The sequence below is a fragment of the Scatophagus argus genome, chromosome 10, assembly GCF_020382885.2.
Source record: "Scatophagus argus isolate fScaArg1 chromosome 10, fScaArg1.pri, whole genome shotgun sequence".
Lineage (NCBI taxonomy): Eukaryota > Metazoa > Chordata > Actinopteri > Scatophagidae > Scatophagus > Scatophagus argus.
In genome coordinates, this window is record NC_058502.1 from 16,354,221 (window position 1) to 16,370,777 (window position 16,557).

At 41.4% G+C, this 16,557-nt stretch overlaps 1 protein-coding gene across 2 annotated transcripts; it reads right to left on the reverse strand.

The window, feature by feature from the left end:
* Nucleotides 1-4,807: 4,807 nt before the first annotated feature.
* On the reverse strand, nt 4,808-13,576 carry b3galnt2 (beta-1,3-N-acetylgalactosaminyltransferase 2). Of its 2 annotated transcripts, XM_046402672.1 has the most exons (13): nt 13,295-13,576; nt 12,450-12,576; nt 11,984-12,084; nt 9,397-9,596; nt 9,069-9,164; nt 8,749-8,859; nt 8,551-8,629; nt 7,824-8,007; nt 7,361-7,486; nt 7,038-7,197; nt 6,890-6,946; nt 5,736-5,906; nt 4,808-5,317 (listed from the first exon to the last, which is right to left on the reverse strand). In XM_046402672.1, the coding sequence occupies exons 1-12, from the start codon at nt 13,401-13,403 to the stop codon at nt 5,769-5,771; spliced, it is 1,488 nt and encodes a 495-aa protein (XP_046258628.1). In that variant the 5' UTR covers nt 13,404-13,576; the 3' UTR covers nt 4,808-5,317; nt 5,736-5,768. The 2 variants fall into 2 exon arrangements, with proteins under 2 accessions (XP_046258628.1, XP_046258627.1); XM_046402671.1 differs by having other exon boundaries at nt 4,808-5,906.
* Between the last annotated feature and the right edge of the window lie 2,981 nt (nt 13,577-16,557).

Below are 16,557 nucleotides of genomic sequence, written 5' to 3' on the forward strand. Positions count from 1 at the left end.
GGCATTTATTGACTCTAAGAAGAAAACAGTACTGCAAGACTCATCATTTAATGTCACTAGGATCCACAGGCTTATTGGAAAGCTTCAGTTTACAGTATTCATGCAGTGTGGTTTGGGTCTCATATTCTTGTCACTGTTCTTAGCACAACACGTGTTCTCATGCATAATTCTGCCAGCATTCACTTGTTTGTAAAAACCTCACTGCGCCCTCAGGTCCCACTGGGGATAAAGAGTAATAACAAAATGCCTTCCATCTGCAATCACTGTAGCCACCCATGAAACTGTCGTCTTTTAATGAGTTTAACGTGCTTGTATGCTCATGAAGTATTTTACCCATTGGGTTCAGTTTATTGGTGGTGCAGTGGTTAGCACTGTTGCCTCATAGTAAGAGGGTTCCAGGTTCAAATCCTGGTGTGGGCCTGTCTATGTACCATCCTGTAGTCAGCTGGGATAGGCTCCAGCTCCCCCATGACCCTGACGGATAAACAGTATAGAAAATGGATGGATGGATGGGTTCAGTTTATACATTATGGGGTGAAAACACAACTCGGTATGTAAACTCCTGTTGTTTGCTATTTTTATAACTCTGAAGACAGCTTTCTAAAATCTCAAGAAACAAACCCTGAGCTGGATTTTGGGCTTGAAATGTGTTGGCAAAAGTTACCCAGTAGGCAAAGACACATTAAAAAAAAAAAACAAAAAAAAAACACTTTTGCTTTTGAATTATGAGACATGTAGGAAGCAGTGTTTTAGAAACTTGGCCCATATTAGAGAACAAAAGTCAGGATATCTCAACCGCTGCTGCAGCAATCTTGTGCAAGAGCAGCACTAAATTGCCGGAGAACCTGTTTAATGCTGAACTGAAAGCAACTGGATTCACTTTGCTGACATCACGACATTTACTCCATGTATGGAGTTACATCAGGTTAGATCAAATGACTGAGCGGTTTCCAAGAATCTCATCGTCCGACCGATAAGTTCATTCACAATCCTCTTAAGACAGAATGACTGTGGGTAATGGTTCAGTAATGACTAATTGTCGCTCACAAACACTATCGTAGTAAATCTACAGTGTCACTGCAGCAGGGCTCAAGAGGGCCTCCATGATTCACTAAGTATTTCCACCACTTTGTCAAAGACATGTGTAATTACGTCTACTATCAAACAGCCAACCTTCTGCTGAATGTTTCACCCAACATTCTCAAAGCCACACATCTCACAGCTGTGTTCAGCAAATGTTTGCAAAAAAGGTGACAGCCACAACCTTAACAGGCATGGACGCTGTAGCTGCAAATGAGAGACGGAGAGCGAGCGAGCTGTGGGTGCCATTTCAAATTGGGAATGAAAATGTTGCCCCATTAGGGCATAGTTGTGTGTCTAATAATATCTCCTCATTCCTGTGAATCAGAATCAGCCAGAAATACTGGTTTTAGATGCCTGGTGTCATGAATAAATGATTTCCTCCTCATTTTTAGTGCTCACAGAGGAGGGGGTGCTTGAGAAGAGGAGGCTGATTGACAGCAATGTGTAATGCTCAGCGAGCAGAGTCGAATCTGGAGTTGTTTGAATGAGTATGCAGATGCACACCACTCAGCAGACTGTAAGCTCCTCTCTAAGATCTGGGATGGCTGTGTCTGATCTGAACCGTGGTGTCTCCACTGTGACACCACAGGTAAGCTTAAATTTCATCTCTAATGTACTAGTGCTGCAAAATGGGTATTACACGTGTTCTCACTGCTGGTTTATAATCTATAACCTAAAGTAACTATGTTAGGGTACTTTCTGTCATCAACAATTAATGAAACTGGCTCAATTAAATTAAATAATAAAAATAATAATAAAAAAAAACATATTCACATACTGGATACTACATCCACAGGCTGACAAAGTGGTGTGATGCTGATGTTGGATGTAATTACAAGAAGCAGCTGCCCATCCTGAATTTTAATGCAAACTAACAGCAGGCAGAGAAGCTGAAAAAGTTAGCTACAAGTATTGGATATATATTTTACATAGCTGGATAAAAGTAATGAATAAATAGTTGAAATAGATCAAAGTAATGGATAAAAAGCTGAAAAAATGCTATGTTAAATATGCAGTTGAAACAGACAGCTAAAAGTAACGGTTAAACAGTTGAAAAGGCTAAAAGCAAGCGATAGATACACAAAACAGCTAAAAGTAATGAATTAGATTAGCTGACTTGGTATTAGTTCAGTTAGTTGGAATAGCTAAAAGTAACGGATTAACAACATATTAGTTAAGCCATTACTTTGAGAAACCACAAAATGGCTGAAACATCAAGCTTTATGAAAAACATACTGTAACATATACACTTTATATAATGTGTATAGTTTGGATTAACATCCAGTTTGTAATCCATTTAGAGGAGGTCTTGTTCTGATGTTTGGGCTGTTTGAGTACAGCAGGCACAATAAAGACCAACACTCTCAAGTAAAAGTAAGGCGGTCGTCAAGGAAATGAGTTTCAAATTTATCACGTCAACATATTCTTGCATTCAATCTGCAGCGCGAGAAGATGAGTTGTTGGAAGAGGTGAGACTCAAGATGAAAAGGATTTTATAAATACAATTAACTTGAGCGCCCAAGTTCCCTCTATTTTCTCAGAGCGGTGCTTGTCACAGGCTAAACGGATGATTGCACTTTCCTGGCAAAATATTAATAGAGTGAAAATAAGTCAGTGGTTCGGGGAATTGTACTCTTGTCGTCGCTTAGAAAAGATTACACAGGCGCTTAAGGGCAGGGAAGATTCAAAACGCGTGGGGTTTATTTATATCAAAAATATGACGAGCTGAACGTCTTTTTATTATGCCATTTTGTTTTGTTCTTATTCCAGCTTTACTCTTCAACCATCCAGCTGCGGGAGTAACTACAGGTATTGATCTCTCAGAGAACAAAGGAATTCTTGAGTAGTGTTCCCCTTTGACACATTATTTCACACCATCTAACTCTCAATACATGAGCTTTTTCCTCCAAATATGAGCCAGTTACCAGCAGAATGCTTCTCCGTACATTATGTAAACAGCCCACATCGGAGGGGTAAAAAAACATGGTGAATTACAAGCCTTGGAAGATTCCTAATACACAACTTCAGTTTTTAGGTAGTAAAATTTGCCGACAGGGGCTGATGCGGTTGATTTGAGAGCCTGGTTGAATGGGCATGTATGAGAGAACAGGACTCATGCACTCACACAGAGTAAATCAGGCAGAAGATTTGGAGCATATCTCCAAAAACACAAAGTGATGTGAAAGAAATGTGAGCATTTAACATCGGTGAGTGACAATATCCCCACAGCTCTCATCAAAACTCTGACAAATGCAATAACTTCATCCTCTAAGGAAGCACGAGAGCAGAAACGAGACGGGAGCGTTTTTTTTTTTTTGTTTTGTTTTGTTTTGCTTTACATCAGTGAGTTGTTTCCACTCTTCACACTGAAGGGTTCTGAGCCAAATCAGTGAAGAGGAGGTGATGGGGTGAAAAAATGCCATCCTTATCTACGTAGGAGAGTGGAACAGATGCGGATATGACTTTGTTATCATGCGGCTCACTGAAAGAGAGAAGGCGAAAGGATAAAATGGAGAGCGAGAGGAGGGGCGGTTCAGACGAAGAGGAATGTGTGCTCAAATGTCAGGTTAATTTCAGATTCCTTGGCAGGTAGGAGAGGCCTAAATAAAACAAATGACTTGTATTATTCTCCATTAGTAAAATACTCAGCTTCATCTTTCATTTTTTACAAAAACACACAGAAAGGCAATCTAATTTTGGTGACTCGGCATCAGTCACAAGGCTGTTCCTCAGTAAACAAAAATCACTGCGGCAACTCAAAGCATGCGTTGAGAGAAGGCGCATAAAAAGAAAAAAAAAAAAGTCTTACTTGCTTCTCGTGAGGCTTTCAAAGTGTTCAGTGTACGAGCTGCTGATTAACATAAAGCCACTGATCTATTTGGGGGCTAAAACACTCCACAGGTTTCCCTGCTCGTGATTCCAGTTGTGTCCGGCTCACTGTTATCGAGAAAACAATCACCAACGGAGATCAAAGTTATTCATATTCCTTTTAAGTTGAAGAAACAGACTTCTTTATGAAACAAGTCTGCCTGCTGAATGTGTGTCTCTGCGGCCCAGTCGCCACAATTACATGTTAGAACTGCAGGTTTCCACGAACCATCGATACGTTGGTTTTGTCCGTTTCCTGCGTATCACAGCAACGATTCTACCATACGCGTTGCGTGACATTCTGACTGCGTATGTGAGCGTACAGAAGAGCTGAATTTCTCGTGGGGATGTGGAGGGGTTGGTGGTGGCGTGACGGCCACCAAGCAAGACATCACTGTTCGAGACCGCGTCAACCAACTGGCTCACTTTAGCGACAGTTGCCACATTTTCTAGCTGTCTTTATGTCAGCAATAACAAATATTTTGAAGAACGCGCCTGGAGAAAAGATTTCCCAGCCATGTTTGCGGAGACTAATTTGGATATTTTCAGCAAGATGTCGGAGAGATTTTCCAGTCTCGTTTGGGGAAACAAAACCCTACCCTTGTTTTTAGAGCCTAAACCTAACCAGAGTTTAAGCACAGCGTTTTCACAACCCAAAACGTGAAGTTTGAAGACAAGGTTTTGCAGATACGTATAGTGCCAGGATGTGTTTTGGCGTCTGGGTTGGCCTCCCCTGCCAACTGAGCAGCGCTAACGGCGAACATAATGCTTCCGAAGCAACATGGATCCTAAACAGAATCAACACCAGCTGTGAGTTTACTGTGTGCAACCTTGCCCAAAATAAACAACAAGGAAGTCAGTAATCTTAAGTGTTCTTTATTTCCTGTGAGAGGGTTTCATAAAACCAGTGTTAAACTAAGTGAGTCTATTTCACAGTCACTCTGACTGCTTGGTCAAGTTCCAAAAATGTGTGCTGCAAATACACCAGTTCAAATCTGTGTGGATATCACACATCAAGTGTTAACATACATACAGTATGATGCCTAACAAATACAGTAAGGCCACATCACTATTAGCACAACGACAGTTACAATACAAACAGAGTGTGTGTGTGTGTGTGTGTGTGAGAAAGCTCGTCATAAATCTACAAATAGTGAAGGGGATGAAAAGACAATAATTTACAAAATATAGCTACGTAAAGCAATCTTTAAAATTCCATCAAATGTCCCTTTTAAAATCAAAACATTTAAGTCTTTCAAGTATTCAAGTACCGATAATTATTTTACAAAGTACTCAGGTTTTACAGCAATGATTCTGTACACGATGACCATCGCACGCTGGTATTGCACGTGGCTCTTGTCCGTCCCTGTCAGTTTACCAAAAAGTTTACACTGCATTACTAAAACATCTTTTAATCCAGTCTTTCTCCTCATTTTTCATTTCCAGACACGATGCTTTCAATCCCAAATTGAACTCAAATGTCGTTTCTCAAATTGAATTAAGCTCATGACACAAGTGCTGCTAAGATGCTACCGCTAAATGAGAGTGTTTAACATATTCTGAAGCTGCAAATGGTTGGCACAGTATTTTTGTTAACATTAAGAACCTGCAGTCTCAAAGTTTTTAAGATTAAGATTTTCCAACATTTCAAAAATCTTATAGTTTTTTTTTCTCATCATATAATAATAACTGATAAAAGTCTGAAATGACTTGGCTTGGGGTTTTAAGGAAACCAAAAAAAAAAAAACTGAGCTGACATCTAGTGTTGAGTGCATTTTACCCACAGCGCCACCTGGTGAGCGCGGTGTGAGCCAGCTTTAGTGGCCCCAGGGACAACCGCAGGGGTCCCCGCAAGCCCTCTTCCTGTCCCAGAGGACGCGCAGCTCCTCGGCCGTGTGCTGGGGAGACGACAGCATGTCCACGTAGCACTCCTTCTCACACAGCCAGCCGGGGTCCTGGCGGGACAGTTGGCTTGGTTAGCAGTTGTACACTGGGTTCAGTTGTTTCTCATTCTGCTGCTATAGTCAGTGTTGTTCACGTGCACCTTTGACACCTTTGTGACTGAACTCTTTACCACCAGCAAATTTAGGATTTGAGAGCTTTCATTTATCGCATGTTTGTACAATTTGTGCAGCGAGATGCAGGGGAGGAGGTTAGGCCGTGCTACAAGGCCACGGTACAATAAGTCATGTGCAAGGTAAAATAAATAAATAAAATAAATGTCAAATGCACATATGTCACAGTTGTAAAGCAAACTGCTTGTACAAAGTATAAAAAGCACAACGGTTACTAATTCACCAAGTCTAATACTGAATTACTAAATAATGACAATCTCAGCAGCAGTTGAGAGATGTTTATCATTTATCATTTCACTTTAAATTGTTATATTGATGTTTTCATTTTTAGTGCATTACAGTGTAGCTGAACTCTGAGGACTGAAATGTTGTTAATAAAGAGAGAACTCTCCAACTGCTTTACCATTTATTTCTGTCGTCTTACTAATATTAATTCATTTACAAACACAAACAAAGGTCGACTGATAACGGAGCTCATCGTAGTCACTCACATGTACGAGCTTCAGCACAACCTGAGAACAAACTTGAACAAGTCTGCTCCATTAATTAACACATTTTTTCTATCCTTTTTAATTGTTATTTGCAAATTGAATTATGTCATATAACTGTTTTTTTTTCCTATGATGTAATTTTTCTTGTCTCTGACACTTAGTACCTTGACTATTTCCTGGAAAACAATACTGAATACATGATTGAATTTTCTACAGTATTCTCTAATATTTTTTTTATTGTGGTACACTGAATGCCTCTCTCCTCTTGATAAATGTTGGACTGTGAAAACACCTTGGACAAGCACTGAGTCTCTGAGACTCTCTTCACGATCACAGTGATTTCGTCTGGATGTCATTCAGGCAGTTTTGTACCTGATATTTCTGCGGTCCAACAGCTGCCATCCATATCCCCATGCTCACATCTTCGCCCTGTAAGAAGACGGACAGATTTCTCACATTATATTCATACTGTGTCCTCCCACACGCCCTGCACATCCACTTGCTCTCGGGTTCTCTATACCTGGTAGGCCTTCAGTTTATCTGCATTGCTGGCGAGCCACTGGACCAGGTCACGAGAGACCACATAGCCTGAGCCGCAGGCAAACGCCGGGTAGGCTGGACTAGCGTACTCCAGCTCCTGCCACTTCCCAATGCGGTCCACTGCCCAGCTCTGCCTGAAACTGGGTCAGGACAGTAGATACATCATCATCACAATCTGTCTGCCTTTCGCCTGACCCATCATCGTTCTGACAGAGCCTTCCTGTTTCCTTCATCTGAATCTCACCTGAGAGCGCAATGAAGTCGAGTTGCAAAACACACATTCAGACACCAAATTGTACTTACTTCCCCCACCAGAAATTGCGACGCTTGAGACCCTTGTGGTCAATCTTCATTAATACTGAGTCCACATCGATGTAACAATCATCATCAGTCTTCAGCAGCAGATTAAAGTCAGCATTTCCCACAGACCTGCCAGAGAGGAAATTTGCAAACTCAATCAAAGCCTGCCTTCTGATTTCCAGCAATATCCTTCAGTGAATTTACTTTCAAATACCACTGAGAGTGAAGGGCAGGAGGTCTAGCAAATAAATAATATACTTGTCATGTCAAAGCTTGAGACCATTCTGTATATTTTGCCACCTGATGACCCACAACTGTACTTTTTCCATGACTGAGTGACTGCAATCGTGATTCTAACAGTGAGACATTTTGAGGCAACGACACACTTTCATTTCAGGTTGCTGATTTCCTCAGAGGGCCCAGGCAATTTGGAGGCAGAGAATCGAGTCATTAGCACTTGGCATACCATTTATAGAACTGAAGCAGTTTGGAAGGCACGTTCCTGTAGGTGTCTACCACGTCTACAAACACCATGTCCCCGTGCGTGAGGCTCTCCTGCTGCAAGGCAGCGTCCTCCTGCCTCAGTCTGGAGGCATGGTGCTCCATTCTGGCTGGGCGGCCCCGCAGGAGCCCCGACAAGCCATCTCCATCTAACGCACAGGTGACGGGGAGGTGAGCATAAGGAGGCACATGATGGGGGTAATGGGAGAAAAAGTAGGAAGAAAAAAAGCGATATATTTTTTTAAAAAAACGCACATTAACTTCTTATTCACCTATGGTCTGAATGAATAACTTAACTCACTGCCTGGCAAAACAATATCATTAGATTGTAACATTTCACAGAATGGGTCATTAGTTCTGTTTTCAGAGATACTGGATGGTGAATTTAATTTTGTTTTCCCCAAAATGGCAACAAATCCATTCTCAGATAAACTCAAACACAAACACATGCAGGAGGTACAATCAATAATGCAACACAACGGGGCAGAGAGGAGGAAAAATGCTATTTCCATTTGGCACATATGCAAGAGCCCTGAGGCGAAAAAGGAGCTAATCTCACAACCTGCAGCAGTGAACCAGGGTTTTTTACTTTTACATATGGACTGGGACTCCTTACACAGTTTACTCATGCAGCGATTTTGATCTGCACATTTTCATAAAAAGCTCAGAATTTGTTCTGTTGCTGGACCAACCATAGATAGTAAATGTGAACCCTCCAGCCAGACCGGGAAATCCAAGCGCGCTCCTATGAGGCAATATGCCCTCTGCGATCTGCAATTCAAGGAAATAGCAACGTTTTTAACTTCTTGAACTCTTCCCACACTTCAAAACCTGAGTAGACTTTTTTTCAAAATATATTTTTAGATTTTTGACACCACGTCAGTACGTACAGAGGAGATCTTGAGGACACCTCCTCCATCACTGAGCTGCACGGAGGACGAGTTGATTATGCTCAGTCCAGCAGAGTCCAAATTCTGCCAAACCAGCGTCCCCTCAAAGCCCTGGATATAAAAAAAACCCAAACATAACACAAACATTTCAATCTGTGCACATGAAGAACGGTGTTATCACGAGAAAAAAGTGAGAGATACAGTTTAGTTAGATGGGAGGATTTCAGAGGATTTTTTTAGCAAGGAGTACGTAATCAAAACATGTTAAGAGACTTTGTTTTCTGAGTGCTGGTCTTCTGTATACATGTGGAAAATCTGACCTTGGGCAGGATGAACTGCTCCACTGGTTTGTACCACACCCCGTTCAACATGGTCCCTGTGCTGATGGCACTGAAGCGAGCAGTGACCACAGCCTCCTGCAAAAGTCACAAGCTTTCATTCTTCAAAAATAATCATGAGTTTGCATGAATTTAACTTCATCTACACTGATAACTACCCTGGAGACTGTTATCTTAGAGACAAGTCATCGAAATGGACTTATGTCTCTGGCTGAGGCAGGAGACAGGACCAGCGGACTCCTCCAGCTGCCCCCATCTAGCAGGCTCCACATGCAGGATACATTAAGGTCGGAGGCAGAATCTCTGTTACCTCCTGGTCGAGCTGGAGAAGCTTCACCGTCACATTGCTCTGGAACTCAGGCTGGGTCCCGCTGGGAAACACCCCCAGCCTGGTGATCACCACCGGGTGAAGGACCTTGAAATCCAGGGCGATGGCCGACACGTCAGAGGGGGCGAGCACCGAGGGGTCGGACACCGTCACGATCTCTATCTCTTCATCCTGGCCTGCCACTGGGTCAGAGACAAGGCAGAGATTACCACACAAACACATGTGAAATTTATCACGATGCCAGCATGCTGATCGCCTCTGACTGAGCGATTTGGGTGAGAGGAAGAGCACTCAGAGAAGGAGACAGACTCCGGTAAAGACATACCATCAGCACTCTGAGGTGCTGCTTCTTAGGACTGCTGTCTCCAAAGTGAGCTTCTGTTCGTGACAGTGGCTTCTCAATTACAAAAAAGCAGTTTATTACCCAAGAGATCAATGAAAAGATCGAGGCTGTTAAAGAAAAGAAGGCTTTTTACTTGCTGCGTTCTACATAAGTTCTGCTGCTCACTCCATAATAAAGACAATTAGAGGCAAAGGATCACAGACAAAGGAAAAGCAGCAGTTCATCAAACCAAATGTTTCTCGCATTGAGTGGGTGGAACTGAGCGGCAGGATTGTACCAGAGTGTGAGGATATGTTTAATATTCCTATGCACGCTAAATATAAATGATTAGTTTGTGCTTACTTGTCTACATCAATGACAGCAGTGCGTGTCTTGGCAATGAACAGCATGAGATCGCTAATTTAATGTGGTGAAAAATGAATAAATCTTCACAAATAATCAATAATTAACAGTAAACAATAAACTCAACATGAGGCAGTAACTTAAGAGTTTAACACAGTGTTTACACTTCAACAGTACTGAACGCAGTTTCCAGATCACGTCACAACTAGGGCTCCATTGGACAATTGTTTATGTTATTGGTTAAAGGGACAGTTCATAACAAAGTAAATATAAAACATATATTTTGAAAATGTTTCTTCTTACCTGTAGTGCTTTTTATCCTTCAAGATTGTTTTGGTGTGAGCTATTGAGTTATGAAAAGATGTCTGCCTTTGCTGTAGCAGAACGGAAGTAGATGGCTCATTGTTCGTGGTCCTTAAAGCACCACAAAAATACACTTGTAAAATATACTTGCCACGTCTCTTTTCAGGCTCAATTACTCAAGATACTCCACAGACCTTGTCCTGAACAGTTTCATGCAGGAACTATTTTCTCTCTACCAAACTACACCGTATCACTGAGCAGAAGGGAATGTGCATCCAGTCATGGACAACAAGCTGGGATGTTATACTGGAGAGGAGGCAGATATGTCTACAGCCGATATCTTCAAAATGTTTTTGATCTTTATTCTTCAGATTATTACCTTGACTGATCAATGAACATTTGGTCTATAAAATGTAACAAAATACTAAAAAAAAAGTTTTCTCAAAGCTCAAGACGACTTCTCCAAATTGCTTGTTTTAAGCGACTTAACAAACAAAACCAAAGACTAAGAAAAGCAACCAGTGTCCCCATTTGGTAAGCAGGAACCAGTAAATGATTTAAACAATTTATTGGTTAGCAAAACTGTGTGTCAACCGATAAACAGATTAATGGTTTCAGCTGCAGTCATAAGATGTCAGAAAACAGATCAATCACTGTGAGGCTTAAGTCTCAAAATCCGTCAGTATCATTAAGATTTTGACTTTTTCTCGCCGAAGCACAAAAACGACTTGTGATGGCAACAGATACACTAAAAGAAGCTAATCAGCATTCACCTTATTATAGTCCCAAGGAAAAATCCCTGTGATGAATGCGGCACAGACGAACAAATTTCAACAACAATTAATTGCCCGCTTAACGTGTGCTTTGACCTGAATCCTGAGTCAGGTACCCAACTGTGTTTAAAAGCAGCCATTGTCTCTTTCTCTTTCAATCACATCCAGCATCTCACACCGAAGCCTGCCTGCCTGCAATTCCGAAGCAAATCACGTCAACGGTTACAACCATTAACACGGTGGAGAGCAAAGAATGAGCCGGAAAAATAAAACATCACCATGACCCTAAAGGCCGTCGTCAGAAAAAGCCTGTTCCGATGAGCAGTAATTATGTTTTCATGACGCTGAACCGAGCGGGAACAGTAGTGAAACGGATGCTTTTGACTGACTCTGTGAAGGTGAGAGACATAACAATTACTGTGGATGCACAATCTGACACTAAGCCCATTCAATTATTTTCTATATAGTCTGTCGGGGCTTCCTATAGCTTTACTTTTCAGGTGTTAGTGCGCAGTTCTAGTAACTGCTGCCGCAGCTGCGTTGACTGTGAGGCGTTTCTGCTCCGGCCTTGGGTACAGAGAGGAAAAGAACGGTGTCCTTGAGGTGTGGGTGAACATGAATAAAGGTCTTTTACTTCTTTTCTGAACATGCAATCTCTTCATTCTTTCAACTGATCTCCTTTTATTTGGCCTCAGCACCACCTTTTCATGCAAGCAACAGATTGCACACAGCAAATCTGGCCATAATAACACAGGTGGAGATATCCATGCATCAGTGTGTGAGGAATTTCTTTTGTTTTTTTCTTTACCTGGTTCAGTGAAGTTGAGCAGGGAGCAAGAGTAAGCATCCTCTCTGTCCTCCTCTGGAATGGGACAGCCATGTTTGCCCACAATAAACTTCACCCCCACTCTGAAAATAAGCACAAACACTAATGCATTCAGCTTGTTTTGTGCAATATTAGGCTGCAAGATTTCTAAAGCTTGTCCATCTATCCACCCTTCGTTGCCATGGTTACTGAGGGTTGCTTAAAGGCCATCACACCTTATCTGTGCTCAGATCGCTGAATGAGAAAGAAACGGACAAAAAGGAAGAATGAAAGAGAGAACAATATTGGCCGCTGGTCAGGTAAAGATAAAAGTGTTGATGGGGCAGTCAGTTATGCGCTGCCAGCTGCAGGCATTATTTCCACTGTATGAATCTGGCCTTGGAACCAAAAAGAAAGAAAGAAAGAAAAAAAACAACAAGCCGTGAAGTTGGCGCTCCACCCTACAGACCTGTGCTGGAAGTGGGGGTGATCTCGGAGGTAGCCCAGCCAAGTCTCCCTTATCGCTTGTCGCAGTTCATAATGGTGTCGCGCTGACAGCACTCCCACCAAAACTTCATAGAAAGGTAATGCCTCATCTGCATCAGAAACAGAGCCAGGTTAAACATTTTAAGAAATATCAAAACAACAGAATACAATGAACCCACTGATGGTACAATGATTTAATGTGGGGATGGTGGTAAAATAAGACCTACAGTTGTGGTGACAATGATAAGACAACAACCAGAGATTGTTTTTAAAAAAAGAAAGAAAGAAAATCACACTTTGACGGCTGATTTATGCTTCAAAAGTCAGATCCTGACATCCTCCGGCATCTAATTTGCTTTGACTTACTGTGATGCATCCTATTACTGACCTAAAGAAAATTCATGCATCAAAGGCTGGTTAAACTAACTATTCATCTGATTAAAAAGAAGAGGATTCACGCTCCACTGTACCCCTGATAATAAGTGACAATCCCTCTGAGAGCAGCACACAGCTCGGCACTGTAACAAGGCAGAGATGCTCAGCTCGCCTATCTGTTTCCACACGTTAGATTATCCCAGCAACGCCCTGCACTACTCAGCTGTTAAGATTCACATTATTCCTCAGTAAGACACATGCATATGGACACACACGCCCGAGCAGGAACACACAGTCCAACGAGCGAGCATAAACTACCTGTTTCCACACAAAGTCACAACCACAACAGACACATCGGGGCGGTAAAAGCAAAGTTAGCCAGCCGCTCGGATGTTAACCAAAAAGTTGAGAGGCTTTAAGGAGGTGAAGCCCGAGGCTGTGGCTAAAAAGTACCCGAGTATGTGATCTTGTCCGGCGGGGTGGAGGAGGGTCGTTGTGCCAACCACAAGTGCACCAGGACGGCGACAGCACAGGGCAGCAGAATGAGCGCTAGCCTCCGCATGGACGGAGCCCTTCACTCAGCCGGAGCAGCCTTCAGCTTGAGCGGCGCGGAGCCTCTTCCTGAGCCGCACGGAACTGCACGGTGTGAGCCGCTCCGCGTGTGCGCTTCATTTCAGCTCCGCAGCTCTCCGCCGGGCACTCACCACTGCCTCATGTCTGCCTCCGCTGCTCGGAGAGACGGACCAATGGGAGACGAGCAGCCCTGCCTCAGTGCACTCTGGGAGATGAAGTTCTCTAGCTGGAGCAGCAGCTATAAATGCTGACATATAATGACTGACTTCTTTGACTACACCATCACTGTTATGATTATGATTATGATTATTATTATTATTATTATTATTATTATTATTATTATTTCATTTAGTAGTAGTAGGAGTAGTTTGTTGTTAGTGTTTTGATGAAGAACTATTTAATTATAACCATGAAAAAATTTTAGGGAATCAGATGATAAAATAAAAATATGAATATATCAAAGTTTTAAAAAAATGGAAGTTTCAGTCAGAATTGAATTTACATAAAGTCAGTGTGGCAGATAAAAAAAACATAACATGATTATCAGTAATAGTGTTAGGATTACATTATCTCTCTTTTCCTACTATAATTCTCCATGCTGAAAGATTAATGTGTGCGCCACAGTTTTTCAGCTTTATATTACATTTACGCATTTTTCACATCTCCTTAAAAAATGAACAGCACAGTAGACAGAATGGAATAGTAAGCACTAAATAGTTTATAGTGTGTCCTTGAAGTAAATTGAAACACTAAAACACTGATTACAGCTACAAACCATACCCCTGAGGGGAACCTTCACCATGCTTATTGCATTAAGAATTGCTTTTTTTTTTTAATGCTTCAGTCTGCATTGTCAGTTTTCAAATGAAGGGAGAAAAAAACTTCTAAGCAGAGAGGAAAATTAACATATGAATCATTTTATTCCTCTAAAATCCAGGTGACATGTTGTGGCTTTAAGATTAGAGCACAACTTTATTAAAACCGTTGCTCTGTGCAGCACATAAATCATTTAAATGGAATCTATTGTGCATGGAGAGGGTTTTTTGAGAAGGATTTCTTCTGACGCTGAGAGCACAAGTGTTTCTCCTGAAGAAGAGGAGTGGACCAAGCCACCGAGACCACTGGCTGCCATGCTTGTAAAGATCTCATTGTATGGATTTTAAAGGAGTTTTCAATATGGCATGAATGTTATTTTAAAGACTTCACCACCCATTTTAGGGAAAATTAATAATGTCATGGGAAACACCAGCACACAACGCACTGTGTGGCAATGTTAGGGGTGGAAATGAAATCACTGCAAAACAACATGCAATGGCTGTAGATACACAACCTTATCAGAAATGATTACTATTCTCATGTATTTTGAGAAAACTTTGGAGGCTTAATGTTCAATCTGGAAAATTGCTCTAGCACAGATTCTTAGTATTAGATAACCTACTGCTCCAGGGATAATTACTTCCCTGTGCATTATATAATTCTTTTTGGGGCCATATTCATAAATATACTCATTACAATGATTTAATTCTCTGTCTAAAACACATTATGAAAGAAAAAGGCTATTCATATCATGTTCAGAGTATCTTGGAACATAACCTAACATCCTGCTCTATACGGTGGATATCCAACTCTCCACTATGTTAGTTTCTTGTTTATGTTCTCAACTCTGATTTAACTTTTTATTTTTAAGTTGAAACCGATTTCTATTATATTTATAGTATTCCAACCCATGTGTGTGCAATTTTTGCTCTCTTTTTATCTTGATTTGCATTGTTCAAAACACTTGGCACTCACTGCACTTTTCTCTCTGTATATAGATTTGTCTTTGAGTCAGGCCCTAGCTGAGAATCATACCACATAATACTGAGACCTACTTTATGAATTTTTAATCTTAGTGTAACAAAAATCTCATATTTTTCTTCTATAGTACGTAAATTCTCCTCCCTTACAATGTTTTTTTTATCTTATCGAAAATGAGGGTGGAAGGAGTGCTGCAAATGGGATAATTTTGTGAAGTTTCCTCCTATAATCTCAATTAGTCATGGCTAATTGACCAATAGTTCAATAGTAAGTCAGGAAACATCCTCAAGTATGAAACAGTTCAGCTGCTCCGTTTTACGAGGACAGTCTGGGTGTGGTCGGATCAGATTTTATTGACACTGACATATTCTGACTGAAATGCTGCTAAACTCTGATTGGTGCACAAATGCTTGTGGCATCGTTTTTCTCCAACAGAGAGTCGCCAAATACAAACCTGCAGAAACCTGTGTCCTATGTGGAAGAAAATGTTCTAATTTTAGGAGAAAAGACTGTGTTTGTGTAGGACCCCATCATTCACAGTAAGAGGCTGAATGAGAAAAATAGATTTTTAGGACCTTTCACTTGATATAATGTAGATATTAATCCACACCACAGCTGTGCCAAGGCTTAAAAAGTTCCCCTCTAGCTTTAATTACATCCTGTTCCTTTGAGATTGGTTCAGAGAAATCAATAAGGAATACCTGACTCCTCTTATCTATGTCATTCATCAGACGGGTCCATACCGTATCTGTTCAGCTATATAACTTGAAAATGACCCATGAGAGCAAATCATCAAGTTGCTTTCTGTGAATGTCCATGTCCATGATTAGGAAAAATCAAGCATTTTTTACCTGATATGGTCACCAGACCTTAAACCACAGTGAAACAATGTCAGTCAGTCTGTTCCCAGATGAGGCTGCAAATACATGCATGGATGGACTCATGAACAGGAAATTTAAAAGTTGATGTCAGAGGCTTATGCCCTGAATTATTATAAAGGACGTTCTTTATGTGACCTGCAGTGTTGTTGGCATTAGCCAACACTGATGTACTGCCGTACTCTAACCCCCCTCCCAAATCACAGGCAGACTGGCAGTGGCTGAACTGAATCATAATCTTTGAGAAAAAAAATACCACGACACACATGAAGAGTGCATCCAGATGGCCTGTGGTTCAGCTCAGCCACAGGAGGTCTCCACTACACACCAGAATATCATGTTCCTCTGTGAGACCCAGAACGATTTGCAGTGGCCTTTTATGTTATCAGTGTGATCAGACAGGCTGCAGCTCAGAACGTCACACAGAGACACGAGGCACAAATATTCAAGACGCAGCACATTTGGGTT

Bases quoted from the DNA above. Each gene is read 5' to 3' on its own strand.
- b3galnt2 (XM_046402672.1), bottom strand. From the start codon at position 13,403: ATGCGGAGGCTAGCGCTCATTCTGCTGCCCTGTGCTGTCGCCGTCCTG. The intron at 12,577-13,294 runs GTACTTTTTAGC...TTTCTGATGCAG, and splicing joins GGACAAGATCACATACTCGG to ATGAGGCATTACCTTTCTAT. The intron at 9,165-9,396 runs GTAACAGAGATT...TGACTTTTGCAG, and splicing joins TTCTCCAGCTCGACCAGGAG to GAGGCTGTGGTCACTGCTCG.